Source organism: Somniosus microcephalus, chromosome 18, assembly GCF_052327205.1.
Source record: "Somniosus microcephalus isolate GS21.2 chromosome 18, FLI_Smic_1.0, whole genome shotgun sequence".
In the NCBI taxonomy this organism is placed as follows: Eukaryota; Metazoa; Chordata; class Chondrichthyes; order Squaliformes; family Somniosidae; genus Somniosus; species Somniosus microcephalus.
Window position 1 is genome coordinate 72,228,451 of NC_141004.1, and position 11,142 is coordinate 72,239,592.

The 11,142-nt window shown below is 47.1% G+C and overlaps 1 protein-coding gene across 1 annotated transcript; it reads right to left on the reverse strand.

Annotated features, from left to right (window-relative positions):
- Window positions 1-520: 520 nt before the first annotated feature.
- On the reverse strand, window positions 521-10,490 carry LOC147105373 (beta-nerve growth factor-like). Its single transcript, XM_086011762.1, has 2 exons — window positions 9,750-10,490; window positions 521-1,349 (listed from the first exon to the last, which is right to left on the reverse strand). The coding sequence occupies exon 2, from the start codon at window positions 1,339-1,341 to the stop codon at window positions 634-636; it is 708 nt and encodes a 235-aa protein (XP_085867888.1). The 5' UTR covers window positions 1,342-1,349; window positions 9,750-10,490; the 3' UTR covers window positions 521-633.
- Window positions 10,491-11,142: the final 652 nt, after the last annotated feature.

Below are 11,142 nucleotides of genomic sequence, written 5' to 3' on the forward strand. Positions count from 1 at the left end.
ACACATTAAGGAGTTTAAAGGGGCGGTCTCACATATTAAGGGATTAAAGGGGCGGTCTCACACATTAAGGAGATGAAAGGGGCGGTCTCACACATTAAGGAGTTTAAAGGGGCGGTCTCACACATTAAGGGATTAAAGGGGCGGTCTCACACATTAAGGAGTTTAAAGGGGCGGTCTCACACATTAAGGGATTAAAGGGGCGGTCTCACACATTAAGGAGTTTAAAGGGGCGGTCTCACACATTAAGGGATTAAAGGGGCGGTCTCACACATTAAGGAGTTTAAAGGGGCGGTCTCACACATTAAGGGATTAAAGGGGCGGTCTCACACATTAAGGAGATGAAAGGGGCGGTCTCACACACTAAGGAGTTTAAAGGGGCGGTCTCACACATTAAGGTGTTTAAAGGGGCGGTCTCACACATTAAAGTGATTAAAGGGGCGGTCTCACACATTAAAGAGATTAAAGGGGCGGTCTCACACATTAAGGGGTTTAGCCAAATAATGAATGCACATGGAACCTTTCCAAAACTCTTTAATAAATTAAGGGTCCGTTTTCAGGTATAAATCTCACATGCAGTTTGTATAAGTTAAGGAATAATTTACACTGAGGTAGGGAGGGTCGGGTGCTGGTGTGTCATGGTTTCCATGTTTTCCTGGTGAGAACGCAGACACAGGCGGTCCTGATCCTGATGTAGTTCCACCTGATGTGGTTGTTGTCCAGCACCAGTGCTTGGACATGGCTGTCAGTAGTGTCACAGTGAGAGTTCCAGCGTCGGTTGTCAATGCCCCGACATCCCTGGCTGGTGTGCTTCCTCTTCATGCAGGTGGTCTCGTAAAACATCTGTCGAACCAGCGTTCCGTTCACGTAGAATTCCGACACCACTTCCACCGCTCGGCCCCGAACGTCCAGGGCCCCCTTCTTGTCCATGAGCCACTGGTGCTGCTTGTCGCAGACTGAGAACTGGCCCTGGCGATGCACCCCCTTGTCCTGGCGCTTCAGGCGGTGGCTTCGTTTGAATGGCGGCAGCCCTGCGCTGGTATCACCGGCCGTGTGTCCACCAGTGGATTGACTGTGGAACCGAACGCGGGACGAATGCGAGGGTCGGCTTCTGAACAAGTGAGGATCCACAGTGAAGGGCTGGAGATCATTCACCCTCGGCCTTGCTCCTCCTGCCAGGCTGTCAGGGGCAGGGTGAGTCCCTGGGGCGCTGCGCGTGGGGGTCCCGTGCTCTCGCCCCCCCGGGGTGGAGTGCAGCGCCGACGCAGCATTGTCAATCCTTGGTGAAGCCTCAATGGCACTGAGGGAAATGGTGAGGAGAAGACAGCAAAAGACAGACATCATTCGTTCACCTGTGAAAGGAAAACAAAATGAACAGAGTACTTTGGTTGGGAATTTGGAAAGACTGGAATTTCTGATAAGTATTGGGTAAGTAGAAGCTGCAAAAAGTGAAATTTAGATAAGATTTTGATTTTAACCTAGAAATTTAAAACTTTAAAAACTGTCGTTAACAGAAGCTGCCCGCCAGTGGCAGTTAACTGTCAGTCAGGTGTACTCTTTTTTTTTGTTGGGTACTTTAAACAAATTTGACTGTAAATTAAACAAACTTCAAATGAAACTTAAACAAATTAAATTAAAATTTGATTGTCCGGGTTGATGATGCACTCCAGTCCCCGCAGCGCCCACCGGTCGCGGAAATACTCAAGCGTGCCGGCGGACACCGCGTGCTCCATCTCCAGGGCCACCCGGGCGCGAACATGGCCGCGGAAGAGAGGCAGGCAATCTGGCTGAACGACCCCCTCGACCACCCGCTGCCTGGACCAATTAATGGCTTTTTTAGCCAGGCCCAGGAGCAGACCCACGAAGAGGTCCTCCAACCTGCCCACTCCCCTCCGCACCGGGTGACCGTAGATCAAGAGCGTGGGTCAGTCAGGTGTAAGTGCTTGACTTGAATAGGCGCCAATCACCAGGAGCAGGTGAGCTGAGTCATAACTTATAAATTGGGTGAGGCTGCAAGTGTATAAAAGTAAACATTTCTGCAGACCACAGAGTGAGATTAAATGGAGTGGACTGGAACAGAGTGCTTTGGTTGGGAATTTGGAAAGAGTGTGAATTCAGAGACGAGGGGGAAGGAGTTGTTGCTTTTTGCCTACACTACTTGTAGTGCTTTGTGTTACAGGTAGATATTTAATTTCAGTATCCTTAACTTAATCTAGATCAAGTAAGTAGTCAGGAAACTACACTGTAAACTAAGTTACCTAATTACAAATGTAATTAAATAAATCAAGGTCATATCGGGATGGCAGTGCAGGCGGTATGCCACAACTGCAGCATGTGGGAGTTTGTGGAGAGCATTGTGATCCCAGACAACCACGTTTGCAGTAAGTGCCTGCTAACAAGGGAAATTAGGGATAGCATAAGATCCAAGGAGAGGACATATAAATTGGCTAGATAAAGCAATAATCCTGAGGATTGGGAGCAGTTTAGGAGTCAACAAAGGAGGACAAAGGGATTAATTAAGAAAGGGAAAATAGAATATGAGAATAAGCTTGCAGGGAACATAAAAACTGACTGTAAAAGCTTTTATAGATATGTGAAGAGAAAAAGATTGGTGAAGTCAAGCATAGGTCCCTTACAGTCAGAATCAGGGGAATTTATAATGGGAAACAAGGAAATGGCAGACCAACTAAATACATACTTTGGTTCTGTCTTCACAAAGGAGGACACAAATAACCTCCCAGAGATGCCGGGGAACATAGGGTCTGATGAAAGGGAGGAACTGAAAGAAATCAGTATTTGTAGGGAAATGGTGTTAGGAAAATTGATGGGACTGAAGGCCGATAAATCCCCAGGGCCTGATAACCTACATCCCAGGGTACTTAAGGAAGTGGCCCTAGAGATAGTAGATGCATTGCTGGTCATCTTCCAGAACTCGACAGACTCTGGAACGGTACCCATGGATTGGAGGGTAGCTAATGTTACCCCACTATTCAAAAAAGGTGGTAGAGAAAAAGCGGGGAATTATAGACCGGTAAGCCTGACATCGGTAGTGGGGAAAATGCTAGAGTCTATTATAAAAGATGTAATAGCAGAGCACTTGGAAAGCAGTGACAGGATCGGACAAAGTCAACATGGATTTACAAAAGGTAAATCATGCTTGACTAATCTACTGGAATTTTTTGAGGATGTAACTGGTAAAATAGATAAGGGAGAACCAGTGGATGTGGTGTATTTGGACTTTCAGAAGGCTTTTGATAAGGTCCCACATAAGAGATTAGCGTGCAAAATTAAGGCACATGGGATTGGGGGCAAGGTATTGACTTGGATAGAGAACTGGTTGGCGGACAGAAAGCAAAGAGTTGGAATAAACAGGTCGTTTTCTGAGTGGCAGGCAGTGACTAGTGGGGTACCGCAAGGATCGGTCCTAGGACCCCAGCTGCTCACAATATATATTAATGATCTGGACGAGCGAATTGGATGTAATATCTCCAAATTTGCAGATGGCACAAAGCTGGGTGGGAGGGTAAGCTGTGAGGAGGATGTCGGGAAACTCCAGTATGATTTGGACAGGTTGGGTGATTGGGCAGAAACATGGCATATGCACTATAATGTGGATAAATGTGAGGTTATCCACTTTGGTGGCAAAAACAGGAAGGCAGATTATTATTTGAATGGCAATAGATTGGGAGAAGGGGAAGTGCAAAGAGACCTGGGTGTTATTGTGCACCAGTCGCTGAAGGTAAGCATGCAGGTGCAACAGGCGGTTAAGAAGGCAAATGGTATGTTGGCCTTCGTAGCAAGAGGGTTCGAGTACAGGAACAAGGATGTCTTGCTACAGTTGTACAGGGCCTTGGTGAGACCGCACCTTGAGTATTGTGTGCAGTTTTGGTCACCTTACCTGAGGAAGGACTCACAGTGCCAGAGACCCGGGTTCGAATCCGGCCTCGGGTGACTGTCGGTGTGGAGTTTGCACATTCTCCCCGTGTTTGCGTGGGTTTCCTCCGGGTGCTCCGGTTTCCTCCCACAGTCCAAAGATGTGCGGGTTAGGTTGATTGGCTATGATAAATTGACCCTTAGTGTTAGGGGGATTAAATACGTGGGGTTACGGGGATAGGGTGGGATATGTGTTGGTGTAGGGGTTACAGGGACCGGGTGGGATATGTGTCGGTGCAGGCTCGATGGGCCGAAATGGCCTCTATCTGCACTGTGGGGTTTCTGTGATTCTGAGGATGTTCTTGCCATGGAGGGAGTGCAGTGAAGGTTCACCAGGCTGATACCTGGGATGGCAGGAATGACGTATGAGGAGAGATTGTGTCGATTGGGCTTATACTCACTGGAGTTTAGAAAATTGAGAGGGGATCTCATCGAAACCTATAAAATTCTGTCAGGCCTGGACAGACTAGATGCAGGAAGGATGTTTCTGATGGCCGGGGAGTCCAGAACCAGGGGTCATAGTCTAAGGATAAGGGGTAGGCCATTTAGGACTGAAATGAGGAGGAATTTCTTCACCCAGAGAGTGGTGAACCTGTGGAATTCTCTGCCACAGAGGGCGGTGGAGGTCAGTTCTTTTTTTTGAATATATTTAGAGTTGGATATATTTCTTGAGGCTAAAGGGATCAAGGGGTATGGGGAGAAAGCAGGGACAGGGTACTGAATTTGGATGATCAGCCATGATCTCCATGAATGGTGGAGCAGGCTCGAGGGGCCGAATGGCCGACTCCTGCTCCTATCTTCTATGTTTCTATTTTGAGGAACTTCAGCTCAGAGTTTTTGAGCTGGAGCCTGAGGTGCAGACATTGCGGGACATCAGGGATGGGGAGAGTTACCTGGACACTTTGATCCAGGAGGCAGTTACACCCCTTAGGTTAGGTAGTGGTACAGGGCTGGTTAGTGGTCAGGGACAGGAGGGTGTGACTGCAACTCAGGCAGGTAAGGGGACCCCAGGTGCAGTGCTGGAGGAGCCTCAGCCTTTGCCCTTATCCAACAGGTATGAGGTTCTTGCTGCCTGTGTGGATGAGGGAAAAGCCTGCAGGATGGATGAGCAAGCTGATCATGGCACCATGGTGCAGGAGGCCATTCAAGTGGGGGGAGTGAAAGGGAATGTAGTTGTGGTAGGGGACAGTATAGTCAGGGGGATAGATACTGTTCTCTGCAGCTGCGACAGAGTTCTGAAGGTTGTGTTGCCTGGCCGGTGCCAGGGTTAAAGACATCTCCTCCCGGCTGGAGGAGAACTTGGAATGGGAGGGGGAGGATCCAATTGTTCTGGTCCACGTAGGAACCAACGACATAGGTAGAACTAGGAATGAGGTTCTGCTGAGGGAGTTTGAGGAGCTAGGATCCAAATTAAAAAGCAGAACCTCAAAGGTAATAATCTCTAGATTGGTACCTGAGCCACGTGCAAATTGGCGTCGGGTCAAACAGATTAGAGGTTTAAATGCGTGACTCAAAAAATGGTGTTGGAGGAAGGGGCTTCAGTTCATGGGACACTGGCACCAGTACTGAGGAAAGAGGAAGCTGTTCCGTTGGGACGGGCTCCACCTAAACTGGGCTGGGACCGGTGTCCTGGCGAACCGAATAACTAGGGCAGTAGACAGGGCTTTAAACTAATAAAGGGGGCGGTGGTGGGAGGATTCAGGAAAGAGTAAATTTAAAAGCAGCGAGAGAAATGTCAAGGCTCTAGAACAAAGTAGAGTTTTGGGTAAAAATAAACAGTGGGTCAGGAAGGGACAGAGAGTAACAAAGGTAATGAGGCATCAGTGACTAAGGTGACATCAGGGAAAAGAGAAATAAGTCAAAGCTAAAGGCACTACATCTGAATGCGCGAAGCATTCGCAACAAAATAGATGAATTAATAGCGCAAATAGAAATTAACAGGTTTGATCTAATCTAATAGCCATAACGGAGACGTGGTTGAAAAGTGGTCAAGGTTGGGAACTAAATATTCCAGGATAATTAACTTTTAGAAGAGATAGGCAAAATGGAAAAGGAGGAGGGGTAGCCCTGATAATAAAGGATGGGATAAAGACTGCAGAGAGAAAGGATCTTAGCTCCGAAAATCAAGAAATATAATCCGTTTGGGTGGAGCTAAGAAACAGCAAGGGGCAGAAAACGTTGGTGGGAGTTGTTTACAGGCCCCCAAACCGTAGTTGTAATGTAGGGCAGAGTTGAGGCAGAAAATCAGCCATGATCTCATTGAATGGCGGAGCAGGCTTGAAGGGCCGAATGGCCTACTCCTGCTCCTATTTCTTATGTTCTTAGTATAAATCAGGAAATTAGAGGTGTATGTAACAAGGGTAACATAGAAACATAGAAGATAGGAGTAGGCCATTCGGCCCCTCGAGCCTGCTCCGCCATTCAATGAGATCATGGCTGATCATCCAAATTCAGTACCCTGGCCCTGCTTTCTCCCCATATCCCTTGATCCCTTTAGCCTTAAGAAATATATCTAACTCCTTCTTGAATATATTTAATGAATTGGCCTTAACTGCCTTCTGTGGTAGAGAATTCCACAGGTTCACCACTCTCTGGGTGAAGTAATTCCTCCTCATCTCTGTCCTAAATGGCTTACCCCTTATCCTTAGACTGTGACCCCTGGTTCTGGACTCCCCCACCATCGGGAATATCCTTCCTGCATCTAGTCTGTCTAGTCCTGTTAGAATTTTATAGGTTTCAATGAGATCCCCTCTCATTCTTCTAAACTCCAGCGAGTATAAGCCCAATTGACCCACTCTCTCCTCATACGTCATTCCTGCCATCCCAGGTATCAGCCTGGTGAATCTTCGCTGCACTCCCTCCATGGCAAGAACATCCTTCCTCAGGTAAGGTGACCAAAACTGCACACAATACTCAAGATGTGGTCTCACCAAGGCCCTGTACAACTGCAGCAAGACATCCTTGTTCCTGTACTCAAACCCTCTCACTACGAAGGCCAACATACCATTTGCCTTCTTAACCGCCTGCTGCACCTGCATGCTTACCTTCAGTGGCTGGTGCACAAGGACACCCAGGTCTCATTGCACTTCCCCTTCTCCCAATCTATTGCCATTCAGATAATAATCTGCCTTCCTGTTTTTGAGGCCAAAGTGGATAACCTCGCATTTATCCACGTTATATTGCATCTGCCATGCTTCTGCCCAATCACCCAACCTGTCCAAATCATGCTGGAGTTTCTCGGCATCCTCCTCACAGCACACACGCCCACCCAGCTTTGTGTCGTCTGCAAACTTGGAGATATTACATCTAGTTCCCTCGTCGAGATCATTAATATATATTGTGAATAGCTGGGGTCCAAGGACCGATCCCTGCGGTACCCCACTAGTCACTGCCACTCGGAAAAAGACCCGTTTATTCCAACTCTTTGCTTTCTGTCTGCCAACCAGTTCTCTATCCAAGTCAATACCTTGCCCCCAATCCCATGTGCCTTAACTTTACACGCTAATCTCTTATGCAGGACCTTATCGAAAGCCTTTTGAAAGTCCAAATACACCACATCCACTGATTCTCCCTTATCTATTTTACCAGTTACATCTTCAAAAATTTCCAGTAGATTAATCAAGCACGATTTACCTTTTGTAAATCGATGTTGACTTTGTCCGATCCTGTCACTGTTTTCCAAGTGCTCTGCTATTACATCTTTTATAATGGACTCTAGCATTTTCCCCACTACCGATGTCAGGCTTACCGGTCTGTAATTCCCCATTTTCTCTCTACCACCTTTTTAATAGTAATAGAGTAATCAATGGGGACTTTAATCTACATATAGACTGGGCAAACCAAATTTGCAGTAACAGTGTGGAGGACGAATTCATAGATTGTATGCAAGATAGTTTTCTGGATCAGTATGTTGAGGAACCAATTAGGGAACAGGCTATTTTAGATCTAGTATTGTGCAACGAGAAAGGGTTAATTATTAACCTTGTAGTAAAGGGGCCTTAGGGAAGAGTGACCATAAAATGATAGAATTTTACATTGAGTTTGAAAGTGACTTAGTTAAATCCAAAACTAGGGCCTTAAATCTAAACAAAGCAAACTACGTAGATATGAGGGGCGAGTTGGCTAAGGTAGATTAGGAAACTACATTAAAAGGTATGACAGAAAATGCTGGAAATACTCAGCAGGTCAGGCAGCATCTGTGGAGAGAGAAACAGAGTTAATGTTTCAGGTCGAACTGTTCTGACGAAAGGGTCATCGACCTGAAACGTTAACTCTGTTTCTCTCTCCACAGATGCTGCCTGACCTGCTGAGTATTTCCAGCATTTTCTGTTTTTATTTCAGATTTCCAGCATCCGCAGTATTTTGCTTTTGTGTTAAAAGGTATGACAGTGGACGAGCAATGGCTAGCATTTAAAGAATTAATACATAATTTAAAACAAATATACATTCCTTTAAGGCACAAAAACCCCACAGGAAAAGTGGTCCATCCGTGACTAACAAGAGAAGTTAGATAATATTAGATCAAAGGAAGAGGTTTATAATGCTGCCAAAAAGAGTAGTAAGCCTGAGGATTGGGAGGATTTTAGAATTCAGCAAAGGACAACCAAGAAATTGATAAAGAACAGGACAATAGAATGAGAATAAAGTAGCGAGAGGCATAAAAGCAGACTGTAAAAACTTCTATAGGTATGTAAAAAGGAAAAGATTAGCGAAAGTAAACGTGGGTCCCTTACAGGCTGAGAGAGGAGAAATTACAATGGGAAATAAGGAAATGGCAGAGAAATTAAACAAATACTTTGTATCTGTCTTCATGGAAGAAGATGCAAAAAACTTCCCGGAAATAGTGGTGAACCAAGGCTCTAGCGAGAATGAGGAACTGAAAGAAATTAGTATTAGTAAAAAATAGTACTGGAGAAATTACAATGGGACTGAAAGCCGATAAATCCCCTGGAGCTGATGGCCTGCATCCTAGGGTTTTGAAAGAGGTGGCTATAGAGATAGTGGATGCATTGGTTGTCATTTTCCAAAATTCCATAGATTCTCAAACGGTTCCCGTAGATTGGAAGGTGGCAAATGTAACCCCACTATATAAGAAAGGAGGGAAAGAGAAAACGGGGAACTACAGACCAGTTAGCCTGACATGAATAGTACAGTATGTTACCCCCACCCGCCCCACCCCCGTCATCCCCCCCCCGGTGTCGTTCTCTTCCCCCTACCCCTCGCACCGTCCGCCGCCATCCCCCCCCTTCATTCCCCCCACCCCCATCATTCCCCATGTGTTACCCCCACCCGCCCCACCCCCGTCATCCCCCCCCCGGTGTCGTTCTCTTCCCCCTACCCCTCGCGTCGTCCACCGCCATCCCCCCCCTTCATTCCCCCCACCCCCATCATTCCCCATGTGTTACCCCCACCCACCCCACCCCCGTCATCCCCCCCCGGTGTCATTCTCTTCCCCCTACCCCTCGCGTCGTCCGCCGCCATCCCCCCCCTTCATTCCCCCCACCCCCATCATTCCCCATGTGTTACCCCCACCCGCCCCACCCCCGTCATCCCCCCCCCGGTGTCGTTCTCTTCCCCCTACCCCTCGCGTCGTCCACCGCCATCCCCCCCCCTTCATTCCCCCCACCCCCATCATTCCCCATGTGTTACCCCCACCCGCCCCACCCCCGTCATCCCCCCCCCGGTGTCGTTCTCTTCCCCCTACCCCTCGCACCGTCCGCCGCCATCCCCCCCCTTCATTCCCCCCACCCCCATCATTCCCCATGTGTTTCCCCCACCCTCACCTTGGATTTTTAAAATGAAAGTTATGTTTTACCAACCTGTTTAAATGCCTGGAAGATTAAGGAATGTATGCAAGATAGTTTTCTAGATCTGGAAGAGTAGATGAGGACAATGCAGTGGAAGTAGTAGGCATTGATGTTCTGAAGGCCTTCGATAAGGCAGCAGTCAAGGCATGTGGGGATGGGAGCGTGGGTTGCAGAGTGGATTGAAAGATGGCTACAAAACAGAAACAGAGGGCAGGAGTTAAGGGAAGTTTCTAGAACTGGTGGGAAGTGGTGTCTGGCAGGATTCCGTGCTGAGACCACTGTTGTTCACCATATACATGAATGGTTTGGACTCAGGAATTGGAGTAATCGTATCAGAATTTGAAAATGTATGGGAAACATAAATAGACTCACACTGAGCGGCTCAATGATTTCTGAAATTCAATGTCGCGAAGTGTGAGTTGGGTCATTTTGATAAGAGGAATGACGAGACCACTTACTCCTTTGGAAGGGAAGAAACTAAATGCAACATAGGAACAGGAGGAGGCCATTCAGTCCCTTGAGCCTGTTCCGCCATTCAATTAGATCATGGCTGATCTGTAGCTCAACTCCATTTAACCGCCTTGGTTCCATAACCCTTAATAGCCTTGCCTGACAAAAATCTATCACTCACAGTTTTGAAATTTCCAATGGACCCCCAGCCTCAACAGCTTTTTGGGGGAAGAGAGTTCCAGATTTCCACAACCCTTTGTGTGAAGAAGTGCTTCCCGACATCACACCCCTGAACGGCCTAGCTCTAATTCTAAGGTTATGGTGTGGCGTACCGATCACAGAACGGACACAATCCGCTTTCCGGTCTGTAGACTATAAGTCAGGCGTCATGCCTTTAAGAAGATCACGCCTTTAAGAAACTCGATCTGCAACATAGTTAAGCCCAGAGCGGGGGAGGAGCAGTCGAAGCTGTGCACTGATGAAAGAGAGTTGTACCCTGTGTAGTCTCTGACTCCATTTTGTGTTCAGCATGCAGCCTCAACAATTAAACCTTTTCTGTTGAACCTCTCAGAGTTCAGTATTTTTTGCTAGAAGTACGTAGACTCCTACAATGGACTTGTTCTGGGCTCCATTAACCATATTAAGCACCTCAATAATGATTTGCCCAAATTTACTCTCCACTGTCCTTGCCGGGGCTCGAAACCACACCTCCCACATAGATCATCAGTGATCCAACCCACTAACATTTCCAGCTACTTGGCCTGTCACAGAGGAGCAGAGATTGCGAATATAGATAACTAAAGGTAGCAACACAAGGCCATAAAAAGTGCAAACAAGTACTGGGGTTCATTTCGAGAGGAATAGCATTCAAAAGCAGGGAGGTGATGTTAAATTTATGTAGACCCTTGCTTAGACCACACTCTGAGCACTGTTTGCAGTTCTGGTCTCCGTATTA